The sequence below is a fragment of the Talpa occidentalis genome, unplaced genomic scaffold (genome assembly GCF_014898055.3).
Source record: "Talpa occidentalis isolate TD23 unplaced genomic scaffold, MPIMG_talOcc4v2.1, whole genome shotgun sequence".
Taxonomy (NCBI): Eukaryota; Metazoa; Chordata; class Mammalia; order Eulipotyphla; family Talpidae; genus Talpa; species Talpa occidentalis.
This window is the reverse complement of record NW_026555331.1, coordinates 97694647-97710977: the sequence shown is the minus strand read 5'-3', so window position 1 is coordinate 97710977 and position 16331 is coordinate 97694647. Positions and strand designations below refer to the sequence as shown.

Genomic DNA, 16331 nt, shown 5'->3' with positions numbered 1-16331 from the left:
AACTTTGACACAGTGTTTATTTCAAGCTCAGAATGAATCACTTTTAAGACAGAAACTTTTGTCTAGTTTGTTTTGTGGCTATTTTAAACATTTAATACTTTCATTGAGATAAACTGAGAGTAAACTTTTAAAAGATAAATAGTAAGGAATACTTAAATAACTTGTCCTAAAAATAAATGTTGGAATGAAAAATAAGTATAGAAGTGCTGATTGAAAATAAATTTTCTCCCAGGAGTCTTTCTACATGATCATTCAATTTTATTTCCATATGGAGTCTGTGAAAAAACAAAACCAAACCAGTAGATCCACAAAACTTTATGAAAGACCTTTGGAAATAAAACAGTACTGAATTGTTAAGAGTGAGCTGTCCCATAGTTTCTGAAATCGTCACTTCAGCTGTCTTGCTTTCAAAGGCACCATGTTGTCAGTGAGAGATGTATGTTATGCATGGAGTTGTAGTAAAAACCAAAGATTTTACTTCCTAGAATTGGTAATGGAAATGTGATTTGTAGTAATTTTTCATAATTATCTCTATTCTCACCCAAAGCAGGTGACTTCTAGCTCCACTGTTGATGCTACTACCTTATTAAAATATTTTATTACAAAATGTTCTTCCCTTTACTAAGAAATGCTAAAATAGCTCTATTACCAGTTGAGGTCCATTTTATTCATTACCTGACACTAATGTTTGTGGGTTTCAATTTAATATATAGGCCTGGATTTAAATATAGAACTGAGATATTTTTTATATGTTTTTTTTTGTACCTGTTATCAATCTTGTTAAATGTCTAGCATTGTTTGATAATAGGTTTCTCAAAACCATAAGATTTATTCATCTACTAGAATATATTATGAAATTGTAGGAAAGGGCTGTGATTATCTTTCAAAGTATGGATCAGAAAGAAATATATTATTGATAATACAAATAGAGGAATTCTAAATAGCCCTTTCCTGGAAACTATTGTGAGCAATAAAAATTAAATGTATAAGTGAAGAAAACTGTACCAAATGAGACTGCCCTTTCAAAAAGTGCTGGTCTATTTCAAAAGAAGTGTTGATATTCTCCAAAAGCCTCCATTCTGTCCCTGAGGGCTACACTACATCTTGTAATGGTATAATCAAAAAGCACTGGCATTCTGTTCCTACAACTACATTCAGCTGTGATTAATCCTCTCCATAGTTTATCTGCCTCTCCATGTATCCTAAAGATGTGAATTGCCACCAATTGGGTACGGTATCACATGGAAGGATGTGTGATTAACTCATTAATGTGTCATGTTTTAAATCTAAATAACCATGGAGATGTTCTAGTGATTTGACTTTATCAGATTGAGGCTGTGCATAAATATGCAGTAGGAAACTTCAGAAAACTTGTATGGTTGCATTATACTTTTCATTTTCTTATTCAACATCAAAAAACTATCTGGGAGTACTGAAGAGTAATAATAGAGATTTATGATTATCAAGTTCATTTCAAAACATCACAATTATGTTTCCAATTAAAATATGAAATAACTTTCCATTTTAAAAGAGGGAAACTTTCTTTCTTTTTTTTTAATCTTTGGCTCCTCTATTTGGTTTTTCTAAGTAAATCTCTTCAAGCAATTATAGCAAAATAGCAAGAGCTAGCAAATATAATTGGCATGGATTTCTCTGAAAATATCATTAATTCTTTTGTAAAACTAAAGATTTGTAAAATCTATATTGTGAATCTAGGTTGACCTTACCCTTATGCAATGAAAGTAATTTTTACGTAATACTGAGTTACATTCCATTTCAGATTTCCTATTTCAAAGGGTGTCTCAAATTTCTAAGATGTTAAAACAAGTTTTGAGCCATTCTTGTATATATAATAAAAGTCTTTAAAATTAAAATGGTAATCCTAAAAAAACCAAATGCATGAAAAATATGGTCTGACTGTATAACAAAAGGAGTTATATAATTCTACTTGAGTGAAATCTTTCATCTTTGATTTACAGGTTAGAGTCCTCTTTAACTAAAACCATATTGTTCCATATCTTTCATATCATGGCCTTCCCTAAAACCTTGTTTTAATTAAGGTTTCTTTCAGATTTCTGAATAAAAGCATGACAATCTTCACTTATGGCTTTAATATATCCTTTGAGTTAGGAAAATATATAAAAAGAAACATCAACTCTTTCCAAAGTATTGTCAGATATTAAATACTGCAAGGTATTCTATATCAATGTCTTTAGGTGTTTGAGTTAACATTGAAATAGAATTTGTGGATAAGTATTTATCCTCTTACTTAGTAAGTTGCTTTTAATCTCAAAAAAAAAAAAATCCATTAATTTTAGTCTTTGACACTAAGGCAACGTATATAAAGGTTAAGTTAGTATTTTGCTTTTTTGTTTTTTTTTTACATGAAGGCACAACCTCAAGGTTAACTCAATTCAAGGTGACTTTAAACAGGCAATGCCTTCATTAACACACTTCAAAGATTTAAAAAATTCAGTGACATTAACATTGTATAAGCCATGTTCACCTCAACGGTTTCATAGCTAACAGAGCACAATCAGACCAAGCAACTGTGTTAACCTGGACAAGAAAAAAATTAATTAATTAATTTAAAAACCCTCAAAGTTTCTGTGTAATAGGGGAGATTATGGATAGTCTTCAGCTTTTCTACAGGAAGGAAGGATGAAAGGGAACAAGAAAGGAAATGATGGCAGGCAGAAAAAGAAAAGTGAGAATAAATTCTTGATAGATTTGGAACAAATTAAGACCATCTTTGAAAAGTTGTGCACTTTTCAAAGACACCGAAAATTCCCTTTGGGACATATGCTCAGAGCTACTGTCACCAGGACAAAGGATGTATGAAGGCGGGTGGGGGTTTCATCCTCAAATACAATTGCAAAGCTCCATGTGTGAGAACAGAGAGAGGGATGCTCAGGAAATAGGGAAATTTTTCTCAAAATGTGACATAAAATATTGCATCATTACATAGAGTGTGCGAGGTTCCTTTGGCATTTGGATTTTGTGATATAGTGTGGTTTAGTCCACTGAAAAAACCCTCATCCCAGCTCCTCCATTTTGAACTCTGCTAGCCAGAGTTGAACTGTGTGTTAAAACAAAGGCCAAAAAAACAAACAAAACAAAACAAAAATCCTGCAATCTGTCCGGAATTGCTATTTGTTCATCCTGAAAACAAATCCTGTAAACAATTTAAGACTGACAAAAAATTACCCAATAAAAACCTGATCAGAATGTCAGGAATGATTATTTCTCAGGTTTTGCCCAAAATTTCGCTGGCTGTCATAACTTCTGCAATTAACAGTATTTAATGCTGTTTTGGATATTTCTGGTTCATACTTTGAGCCTGGGAGTGGGTCACCCAGAATATTAAAAGAACGCTGGAAACAGTTTCTTCCAATCGTGGTTTACTGTAACTTTAGAATCACAGCGGTTACATTTAAGGAATCTTTAATGCCCTTTCAAGTCCATCCAAAGAACAAGTGAAGCTGCTGTTCAGAATTTTGTGCCCAGTGTTTATGTTCCATCGAATCTGTGCCACCCAGGCAGCAGACAAGACATGTCTGAGGGTGCTGCGGTGGGGGGATACACAATGATGTCACACACAGGAAATATCGGGGTGGGGGGAACTTGGCACTTCACAAGGCTGGCTCCTCTTCCATAGGCTCACCAGCAGTTCTGTAAAAATAAACAGGCAATCAGAATACGGCATAAGAGTACACAATGACATTGTAGATTTTCATGCATAATCAAAGCTGATTTTTCAGCTCTCTCTGATGTTTATTTGTGTTATTCAGTTATCCATAAATAGAGTTTCTTTCCTAGGAAGTATAAACAAATGTCAAGTGGAAAAACATTTTAGATCCAAGCAATCATTGGAAATGTTCCTGTTTATATTAAAACATGTCAGAATATTTTATAACTCTAGATTCCAAAATGTACATGTTTTGTGTCTAGTAGAGTCCGATAATTTATTGAAAAAATTAACTATGATATTTTATTTTAGGGGCAATGGCAGTGATTTCCTATGGAATCAGTTCGCTAACAAGAGCAAAGGACTCAGCTAGCTTCTGAAGGAGACTCACCAGGGCCCTGGTTTTTGCTTCTGTTCTTTCATAACTGGATTGGCTGCCTGCCGGAGGCATTTCAAATCAAATTCTGAATTTGATTAGCAAATCGCTGCTACAGACCCAACGTTTTTACAAGAAATGCACTATGGTACTGTGTAAATAGTTTTTATTCGTCATCATCTGTGGGGTGTTCTGCTCGGGCAAAACCAAAACTAATTGTTTGGAAATTTATACTTGAGATTTAACCTTAATTTAGTAACACTCTGGGGGTATTTTAAGGCAAACTTTTAGAATGATTTTTAATTTAGTCAAAAGTACAAATTGTAGCAGGAATACAAATACATGAGGAAGCTGAATTGTTAAGGGAAGGATACTGGATTTGAGATGCTGGGAGAATTGAGTTTGAGTGTGAGCCCTGTGATTTGCTAATTGTTGTAGCGGCTAATATTGTGACTACATTTCTGTGAGGCTGTGTTTTCAGGTGTGATACTTGTGAGGAAAAAGATGTTCTTGACAGAATTCGTGAAGATTAAAAAAAAAATAAAGGTGGAAGATTTATACGCTCTCAAGAGAAAAAAACATAAAGGCGGTAAAACTGACTTTTAAACCACAAGTACTGTGGGACATAAGTTATTTTATACTTGAATCTGTCCCTTTGTGATCTAACACACACATGCAGTTTTATTCAAAGGCACACAGCTACAGTTGTGCCTGTACTCCCTTAAGGGAATACCACATTTGCATGATGGTTCTCTCTGGGCAGTGAAATAATAGGTAGGTGGTTTTCATATTGTTTATCAACTCGTCAGTATTCTATTAACCTGTAATATAAATCTGTAATGATTTTTATATTGAAAAAAGCTATGTTTAAAACACACATCCTTATAAAGACAAATGAACTATTTAGCCATGGTATTTTAGAGATTTACAAAGAAAAAAATTAGATTGTAATATGTCTATAAATAAAGTAGCTGCCATTTTAACTTAGCATTTTTAATCAAAAACTTAAATTACTGAAAGAATTTTATGTAATGGTGATAAAAAAGATCTTAAAACATCCTCTGAAGAATCAAAAACATTAGCTATTCATTATTTAATCATTAGAAAAAGAGAAACTTCTAAATGAGTCCAAATAGAATACTAAAAAAAAATCTTAGAAAGGTTTAGCCTGATCAAGGGTGTGCAGGATAAGGAGACTGTGAGAAAGTGTCTAGAGTTGGCATATAAAAGTTATTTAAATGAGTCATGCTCTATTAAACTCTCTCCAATCAAAAGGATCAGCATTCTAAGATAAAAGTTAAGGAAAACATTTAGTAACTAAGCTAATTTATATGTAAACATGCAAGCTTATTTACATGTGAGAACATGTGGATAACATAGTTATGGTATATTCAAATTAGGTGCTCAAGAGAGACTGAATTTTCCCCATTTTTTCCCTGCTTTGCTGAGATGTGGTTTACATATAACATTGTGTAAATTTAAGGTGCACAATAGGTTGATCTCACAAATACACACACACAAAACAAAAGTTTTACGACATAAGGTTCAACACACCCTTCTTGTTATTTAATTACGATTTCTTTTTGTTGTTATGGTGAGGACATTTATGATTTACTCTTATCAATTTTCAACTATACAATAGAGTATTACTGACCATAGTCATCATGGAGTACAGTAGATTCCTGCAGCTTCTTGATCTTCAACTGAAAAGTTCGTGCACTTCACCCAACATCTTCCCATCTTCCCTGCTCCCTGATAACCTTCAATTTAGTCTCTGTTTCTATGAGTTTGATATTTTTAGAATTTCACAAGAAGTGAAATCACATAGTATTTGTCTTTCTCTGATGCTACAAATGACAGGATTTCATTCATTTTTACGGTGGACAGAATTTCAGTATATCACATTTTCTTTATCCACTCATCCACTGATGGGCACTTAGATTGTTTCCATCTCTTGGCTATTATGAATAACGCTGCAGTGAACCTGGGAGTGCAGATACTTCTTCAAGATAGTGATTTTGGTTTGGTTTGGTTTGGTTAAGTAGCCAGAAGATGGATTGCTGGATTATACGGTAGTTCTTTTTTTTTTTCTTGAGGAACTTCTATACTGTTTTCTATACTGACATATTGATTTATATTCCCATCAACTGTGCACAAGTGTTCCCTTTTCTCCATATCCTCACTAATAACTATTATGGCTTGTCTTTTTGCTATTAGCTATTTTAACTGGTATAAAGTATATTTCACTGTGGTTTTGACTTGCTTTTCCCTAATGATTTCTGATGTTGAGCAACTTTTATGACTTGTTGGCCATTTAGTGTTCTTCAGAAAAATGTCTATTCTGGTCCCTTGCCCATTTTTTAAATGAGATTTTTTTTAAATGGGATTTGGTTGCTATTGAGTTATATGAGTTCCATATATGTTTTGATATAAACCCCTTATCAGATATATGGTTTGCAAATGTTTCCTTCCATTTCATAGGATGCCTTTTAATTTCCTTAATTGTTTCTTTTGCTATGCATAAGCTTTTCAGTCTGATGCAATTTGCCTTATTTACTTTTATTTGTGTTGTTTGTGCTGTTGGTGTTATATACAAAAAGTCATTGCCATGACCAATCAGAGAGTTTTTTACCTATGTTTTTGTGCAAGATTTTTACAGTTTCAGGCCTTATGTTTAAGTACTTAATTCATTTTCAGTTAAATCTTTTGAGTGGTATAGGATAGGGATTTAATTTCACTCTTTTGCATGTGAATATCCAGTTTTTCCAACATCATCTATTGAATGAACTATGATTTCCCCATTGAATATCCTTGTTTGCCTTATGATCGGTTAGTTGACCTTATATGTTTATTTCTAGGTTTTCAACTGTTTCATTGGTTTATGTGTCTGTTTTTATGCAAATGCCATACAGCTTCGATTACTATAGTTATGTAACTCAGTTTGAAATCAAGGTGTGCGATGCCTCCAGCTTTGCTCTTTCTCAAGGTTGTTTTGACTATTTAGGGTCTTTGGGGATCACATATATATATATAGTGTTTTTTGTATTTCTGTGAAATGTCATTGAAATGTTGATAGGGATTGCATTGAATATATAGATGACTGTGTAATATGGACATTTTAACTGTTATTTCTCCTTATATGATCCATAAGCACAAGCTGTCCCTCCTTCTGTTTGTGTATTCAATTTCTTTCATCAATGTCTTATAGTTTTGGGTGTATAGATTTTATTTTGTATCCTCCAGCTTTACAGAATGCATTGATTAGTTCCAACAATTTTGTGGTGGAGCCTTTATGATTATATATGTACAAGATCATGTCATCAACAAAGATATCCTTTGCTTCTTTTCCAAGTAAAACATACCTTCTTTTCTAATTGCAATGACTTTTATTTATTTTTCTTGCTTAATTACTCTAAGAGTCCAGTACAATGCTGAATTGGTATGGTGAGCATGGGCACCTTGTCTTGTTCCTGATCTTACAGGGAAAGTTATCAATCTTTTATTATTGAATGTGATAATCATTAATCATTGATTATCATTTGTGATATTCATTATGTTGAGTGTGTTCCTTCTCTACCATTTTTTATCATGAAAAATGATGAATTGTTTCAAATGCTTTGTCTGGATCTATTGAAATGATTATACAATTTTTTTTAAAGATTTATTTTATTTATTTATACAAGAACCAGAGCACAGGCCAGATATGCGGGAGGGTGAGAAGATTCACCAGAGACAGAGTGGGGAGCAGAACAGGCAGACTGATGAAACACACTGCTGAGGGGAGCAGCGGGTGCAACAGGAGAGGTCTGCTGCGCTGTGTGGGACCCTCACCGCCTGGCGGGGATCAAACCCGCGCTGCAGAGGCTGCGGACAGCTTCTCAGTGCAGCACTCAACCGCCTGTGCCACCAGGGGAGGCACACGAATTTTTATTCTTCATTTTGTTAAGTTGAAACATCACTGCACCCCAAGGATAGACCCTACTTGATTGTGATCCCTTCAATCCTTTTAGTGTGCTATTGAAATTGGTTTGTTTGTATTTTGAGGATTTCTGCATCTTTACCAGGGATATTGGCTTATAGTTTTCTTGTAATATCCTTATCTGAGTTTGGCCTCAGGGTAATACTGACCACGTGACATGAGTCTGGGACTATTTCCTGACTCTTAATTTTTTGCATGAGTTTGAGAAAGAATGACATTGTTCTTATTGAAATGATTGGTAGACTTCACCAGTGGAACCATCTGGTAGTAGACTTTTCTTTGTATTTTACTTTGAGGTTTTTGATTACTGATACAATCTCCTTATTATTGCTCTATTCAGTTTTTTTTTGTCTCTTCATGATTCTGTCTTAATTGTATGTTTCTAGGAATTTATGTTCTAGGATGTCCAACTTGTTGGTGTGTAACTCTTTATTGTAATTTTATGATGTTCTGTAATTCTGTGGTATCAGTTGTAATGTCTCCTCTTTGCCTTTTCAAAAAACCAACATTTACATTCATTGACCTTTTCTATTGATTTTCTATTTTCTGTTTCATCTATTTTGGCTTTAGTTTTTATCACCTTTCCTCTGCTAACTTTGGATTCAATTCTATGTATAGTTCCTTACACTGCAAAGTTAGATTGCTTATTTGAGATTTTTATTGCTTATTTGAGATTCGTTGCTGTAAATCTCCTTCTTAGCACTGCTTTTGCTGCATCCCACAGATTTTGTATTTTGTGTTTCCATTTAATTTATTTTTATTTTTTTTCCCTTTTCATATCACCTTTGATCCATTAGTTGTTTAGGGGTGTGTTGTTTAATTTCCATTATTTGTGATCTTTTCAGTTTTCTTTCTGATATTTATTTACAGTCCATACTATTGTGTTTGTCAAGGGTGCATGGCAGTGAAGGTTGGTATTGGGGCTCAGGTTAGCAATAAACAAATGCACAGTTAGGGATACTAGCTGTAAGTAAGTCCAATACTAGCTGTAATTAAGTCCAATGTCCAATGGTGTAGGCCACTGATAGGCTTTATGGCCAGTTCTAGGCCCACAAGCATTGGTAGTCAGAGTGCATTCTTTTGGATGAAAGTTCTTCCTGTGAGTGTCTCTAGGTACCCAGCACAATAGTAGAAGCTAGTGATAGGAGATGGGCTGGGGGTTGTGCAGGTGCACAGCTGGAAGGGCAGTTGCAGGCATGCTTAGTAGTATAGACCAGTGACTAGAGATGGGGTAAATCCTGGCTGATAGTGAGCAGAGGGGAGGCTTTGGATATTGGCATGTTCTTCCATGGCTGCAGAGTCTTGCCATGAAAGCACTCATGATAGTAGAGGTTAGTAATGGAAGTCAGGCCAGCAGCATGTAGGTGCTCAGGCATAGTACTGGGGGTCATCTTCAGGACTGAGGCTGGTGTCTAGTACTTATGCAGTCATAAAGACTAGGGTGGGCTGCCAGGAGGTATCCTGGACTGGGCGGGTAAGAAAGAGTGAAGAAGTACCAGGGGACTGGCAACTGTGAATCGAAAACCTATGGGTTGAAAACAAAACAGTGAGATCTTCAGGGTGTCTGAAGCAGCTGCCCTGGCCATTGGTTTCTCAGCAGTGAAAGTTACTGAGGTCCCTGCACAGAAGGTCACTAAAGCCATCATCACTCCTGCTGCATAAATACTGGTAGTCCCTATCCTTCCTTGTTACTGGAATCTCTGTATATCTTAGCTTTGTCAGTCTATAAGTGTGGTAAAATTGAAGTGGGCATCTCCTGCTCTGTCCTGAAAGACTGGGGATTCTGGGTGCTCACTCCATTCTTCCTGTCCTAGTGAGAACTCACTCTAAATTTCCCTCTTGCATGGAACAATCACAGCTGGAGTATGGAGAAATGCAGACAAAATGAAGTAATCTGGCCATTCTTTTTGTGAAGTTATCAATATTTTCAGGTTTATTGGTCTATGGACATTCAGAAGATCTTAAGTAGACTCCGAAGTTCTCCCAGATCTGGTTTTGCTTATGGATAGCTGTCTAATTGTTGATCTTTTGGAGGGATGGAGAGTTGGGTCTCCTGTTCTGCCAGCTTCCTGTGAAGCGACCTATTTCTAGATCAGTGCATCAGGATGGTCTTCCCCTGGCCCCCACATCCAGGTCTCAACTGTTGCAGAAATTACAGAGATAGTGGTGTGTGGAAAAATGTACCAGGGGTCACTGAAGGAAGAAACAAACATCTCCCTTTGGTTGAGGATCTGTGAATTCTTTCTATGCTTACAAACCTAGCCTAGTTTCTGGGGATGTGAATAGGGTATGTGCCGTCTGCTCAGTGACTGAAGGGGAGCCTTTAATGTTGAAAATGGGGGTTGCAGGTACTATAACGTTTTCTATTAGATGCTTCTTTTTCCTTTTTCCCCTTCAAAATAATTTGATACTAACTACTTTTTTTGAAAATAGTCCATTTATTGCTTCTTACTCTCTCTAGAATCAAATATACATATACATAGCCAACCAATGATCTCTTTTGCTGCACAGAAGTAGTATTAGTAGCACAGCAAGTTAGAAAATAGTCTGTATTTCAAGGTAGATGTCTTGGGTTCAAGTCTTAGCTCTATCATTTTCTAAAATTTAACTTTGACCACCTGTTAGTTAAACATAATTTCTTACTTTATCGATTTAATTTAACCCCTATAACTTATTTTCTCTTCCTCTTCAAAAGAAAAAAACTCTATGCCTGTTATGTACATTATTTCATTAACAGTATATTTTTAAAGCTATACATTATAGTTTTGTGGGAACATGTTCTTCTTTCACGTAAATTTTATTTTTATGTGCACATATATCATTTTGGTTGCCTGATTTTCTCACTCAGTAATATATTTATTTGATCTATTCATGCAGCTATGATTTTCTGGCATATGACTGGCAAGTACTACATAGCATCTCCATGATGTACATTTGCTACATTTTAACTATTGTCCCAATAATGGACCCCTAGTTTGACTTCTCCTTTCTACCTGCCATAAATAAAACTGTGGCAAACTTCCAAGCACAAGTACTCCACTGACTCTAGATGAGAATGTTGTCAGTATGCATTCATAGAAGCAGGATTAGTAGGTCATATGTTTTTTATATACTAAATGGTAGTAAAATGCTTTCCAGGATGGCCACCATGTTACCTTCCTACAGCTCTGAGGATTCCAAAATTTCACATCTCCACTAATGCTGACATTCCCTAGCTTACTAAATTTTCCATTGAGTCAAGAAATAATTACTATCTATTATACACCCTGACACTGTGATGGATTGGGGGGAGACATAAAAAAAGTATAACGGGGAATGGATCTAAATTTGGGGTTATCAGTGAACATTTTCCAAGAATTTAAAGTGATATTTGATTTGAAATCTAAGGATAAGTGGACGAGAACAGGAAGGCCAATGAAGGGACAATGGGAGGAGGAAAAAATACAAGTATTTCAAACAGAGGGCTTGTGCCAAGAAATCAATGTGGACATGAGTATGACTCTCTCAGGAAAATCTGAAATCACAGTGAGATACAATTACATACCACTGCAAGGAATAACGTAACAAAGACTGATTATACCAAGTATAGGTGAGGAGATGAAACAACTAGAACTATCATTTTTTGCTGGTAGAAATGAAAAATGGTACAACCATTTGGAAAGCAGTTTGGAGGTTTGTTACAAAGTACAACACACAGCTTCTCTACAACTTGGCAATTCCACCTCTACGTATATACCAAAGAAAAATGAATCCTTGTGTTCACAAAACTAAAAAAAAAAACTGTACAAAAATTACTTAGGTTCCTTAAAAAAGTTAAAAAATATAGGGCCTCCCCAGTGGCGCAGCGGTTGAGCGCTGGGTTGCAAAGCTGCCTGCAGCCTCTGCAGTGCCAGTTCGATCCCCGGCTGCTCTCCGGCCACCAGAGGAGGGTCCCGCATGGCACGTAGACCTCCCCTGCTACCCGCTGCTCCCCTCAGCAGTGTACTTAGGTCCTTCAGCCTGCTCTGCTCCCCACTCTGGCTCTGGTGAATTCTCTCACCCTCCCGCGCTTCTGACTGCACCCAGTGCTTGTATAAATAAATAAAAAGAAATAAATCTTTAAAATAGAAAAAAATTAAAAATATAATTCCTATATTATCCAGCAATTTCTGTATATATATCCATACGAACGGATGATAAGGTCTAGACGAGAGTGCACACATATATTCACTGAAGTATTATTTGTAATATCCAAGAGGTGGAGGCAAAGTTAATGTCCATCAAAAAAACGAGATACACACATACAATGGAATATCATTCAGCCATAGAAAGGACTCTGAGGGCATTATGCTAAGTGAATTAAACCAGTCACAAAAAGGTAAATACTGCATGATTCCATGTATATGAGGTATCTAAAGTAGTTAGATTCTTAGAACCAAAAGCAGAATTGTAATTGATAGAGCAGGAAGGAGGAAGAGGGGAGGAAGGAGCTATTGTTCAAGAGATACAGAATTTCAGTTTTGCAAGATTAAAAAGTTCTGGAGATGTTGCACAAAAATGGGCATATAGTTAATAGGATAGTACTGTTTACTTAAAATTGGCTCAGGGAGTATATGTTGCCTTTTATTATTATCACAATAATAAAAAATGTCATAGCAGCTTTATCATGATAACCCCAAATGGAAACAAGACAAATGCCCACCCATAGGTACATGGACAAACAAATTAGGACATTTTTATACACTGAAATATACAATGTTAAAAAAATCACTATTTCTAGATCTCAAAAACATTATGCTTAGTGGAGTGAAAAAGATTAAACTAAAGTAGTATGTCACTGAAATAAACTATTAGAAAACAAAAAGGTAACCTATATAGAATGAGATACCATATTTGTACAACACACATCTGAAAAGAGTCTAATTTTTAAAATATACAAAATACTTATACAATCCAACAATAAAACAACCTAACCGAAAGATGTGCAAAAGACCTAACACGAGACATTTTTCCAAAGAAAACATTCTGATGGCCTACAACACGTGAACATTTGTTCAACGTCATTTATTATAAAGGAAATCAAAACCACAATGAGATTTCACCTCATCCTTGTGAGACTGGCCTATATCAAAAAGAATGCAAACAACAAATGTTGGGGAGGATGCAGACAAAAAGGAGCTATTGGGAGGAATACAAGTTGTTCCAGTCTTCATGGAAAACAGTGTGGAGATTTCTTAATAAAGTAAAAATGGAAATCCCATATGATCCAGCAATACCTCTGCTAGGTATATTCCCTCAAAACAGGAAGACTCTAATAAGAGACGACATCTACTCATATGTTTGTAGAAGACCAAATTATGGAACCAACCTAAGTGCCTATTGACAGATGACTGGATAAAAAAATTGTGGACTGTATTCTCAATGGAATACTACACAGCTATTTAAAAAGATGAAAAAGTGCCTTTGGGGACAAAATGGACCTCAAGGTAATTATACTAAGTGAAATAAGCCACAAAGTGAAAGACAGATATCAGATGGTTTCACTTATCTGAGGTATATAAATTAAAAAAAAAAAATATGCTGGCAAAGTACAGAAGAAACAAACCTTAGACTTAATGAAAAAAAAAAAAATTACTGTTTACCAGAGGGAACGGTGGGAGGGCAGAAGGGAAGGGAGAGGGAAGGAGGTAGGGCACTGGCGTGGAAGATTTGGTGGAGGGTGCATGAAACCTGCATATTTAGAGGAGTAAAAATGTACCCCTGAAATTAGAATAAAAAATTTTCAAAAGATTATGTCCTGCTTGAGTCCCTCTAAGTGAAATTCAGTAACGGAATAATTAATCTATGGTGTTAAACTGAAAAAAAAAAAAAAAGATACAAAATTAAGGTCAAGGTCTGATCTTGCAGGGCTATGACTCCTATTGAGAATGATAATCTTTATACTGATGCAAATGGAAAAGCACTGAAGGGTTTCAAGAGAGGTGACAGGATTTGCTCCCTAGTCACCTTCAAACGGTAACACTGACTTTGTAGATATGATTAGGGTTAAGGACCAGGAGATGAAGAAATTGTACTAAATTATCCTGTGGTTACAGGCTAACCATGGTAGTCTTTAAAAGCAAATAACCTTTCCAGCTTTTATGCTAGATGCCCCAACTTTTTCACTTTAGTGAGGAAGCAAGATGTGATGACTGAAAAAGTCAAAGGAATGTAAAATTGCTAACTCAGAAGAGAAAGGGGCCATATGCCAGGCAGAGCAGGCAGCCTCTAGGAGCTAGAAAAGCCAAGGAGACATCTTCTCCCCCAGAGTCTCCAGAAAAGAAGACCAGGTTCTGCCATCCTCTTGATTTTAGCCCAGCGAGATCTATGTCAGCCTTCTGTCCCTTTGTCAGTTTTAAGTCACTACATTTGTATTTTTTTAAAGACAGCAATTGAAAATAAATGCAATTCCCAAGTTGAGTACTTTGATGATGGCCCCCAGCCTTTGTCTGGCATACAGAAGATGACCAGAACGCCATTTAAAAAGGAACAAACCACGAGTTCTCACATGTTCATCCCCATTCCCAAAGTTGAAGGATAATCCCGCAGTATGTCAGAATCACTTCCATATTTTTCTCACACGCTAGCCACAATTCATTTCTCCATTTGAGCAAATACCTTCCTCTCCCTCCATCATTGTATTTCCTCTTTCCATCTCTGTGATATGAGTACTATGGATTCTGGTTAGCTAACATATATGAACATGGACATTGCCAATTATTCTATGAAAGAAAATAAAGGTAAAATAATAAGAGTCTTTATTGAGTACTTAGAATATGTCAGATGTTGTATTAAATTCTTATGATATATTGTCTCATATCATCCTCAAAATACTATGAAATTTTCCCTTTATTATAAAGACAAGGAAAACGGAAACCAGAGAGATAAGTAACTTCCCCTGATCACACAATTATTGGAATGGAGATAAACTTGAACCCAGGCAAGCTGAGTCTAGAGTCACACTATTCTTTTGTGGTGGTGAGAAGACAGAAGAGATGGAGTGGACATAAATGTGAAATGCTGGGACGCTATTAAGTTACTGAGAACACATTTATACTCTAGAATTCCTGGCTCTTTCTCTCTTTTTAATCAACAAAAACTGAAAGTTAGCTTTTGAAATGTCAGTTTGACCTATTGATTACAGTGTGAATCATGCGAGATTTTCTTAATACGAGCATCTTGGTTTACTCATGGTTCTATTCAAATGTGGTTCCTATTTCAAATAAATACTTCTTTATAAAGTATTCAGAGCTGAATTGCATAACTAAAATACATAATCTGGCATTGAATTTAACCCCTAACATACTAAGTGAGACTTCACACATACTCCAAACCACATGTTGGTAGAAAAAAGAGGAGGAAAAGGAAGACAAGAGAAACAGAGTTCTTCCTGTTACCTAGAGCTTCCAAGTCACAGCCTACTTTTCAATTAATACTTCGTTGTCGTCGGGCCTCTCTGGTGGCACAAGGGATTAAGACACAACCTATGAAGCAATCCGCAGCCTCTACAGCATGAGTTCGATTCCCGGCCGGCCAGGGAGCAACCCACATGGCGAGGCAGACCTCTCCTGTCTTGCCCACTGCTCCCCTCATCAGTGTATTTCGGCCAATCTGCCTGTTCTGTTTCCCACTCTGTCTCTGGTGAGTCCTCTCACCCCCCACACCTCTGGCCTGTACCCCAGTTCTTGTATACATAAATAAATTAAGCTTTAAAAAATATACTTTGTTGACACTGGATGAAAATTAAGAATAAAATTTATATTGGGAATTTTTGCCTGGTTAGATAAACAAGTACTCAGAATAGTGGTATCAGGGGGAAAAATCAGAAACATGTATAATTTGTGCAATGTTTGACTTCTAGAAACCTTACAGACACAATTCTAAAGGGAAAAACAAAGTCATATTTCTAAGTGTAGGTGTATTTAATAATGGTCTTTATTTTCATATAAAATTTCATCAAGGAAATGGGATTATAAATGTTCTTGGTGCTATTGACATTCAAAGGTAAGGCAGATGGTATTTTGGATTTAATTGTTATATGTTTTTATACTCATGATTCAAATAGCTATTTTAAAAAAAAAAATAGCCGGACTCAGAATTACATGTTCTCATAAGTTTCTGTATTATATAATGACTTGAAATCATCTCACCTACCTGAGAATAATTGCTAAAAGTTAAAGTTCAATGATTAAATAACCGATCAATCTGATTATATTAAGAAAATCTAACATGATCAAACTGACATATGAAAACTAAACTTTCAGTTTTTG

General features: G+C 35.7%; 1 protein-coding gene across 1 annotated transcript in view; it reads right to left on the bottom strand.

Annotated features, from left to right (window-relative positions):
* Positions 1-2566: 2566 nt before the first annotated feature.
* HDAC9 (histone deacetylase 9) overlaps positions 2567-16331 on the bottom strand; it is an 853144-nt gene continuing 839379 nt past the window's right edge. The window contains exon 35 of the mRNA XM_054692408.1: positions 2567-3672. Within this exon, the coding sequence (XP_054548383.1) occupies positions 3633-3672 (40 nt within the window). The 3' untranslated portion in view covers positions 2567-3632. The remainder of the gene's footprint in view (positions 3673-16331) is intronic.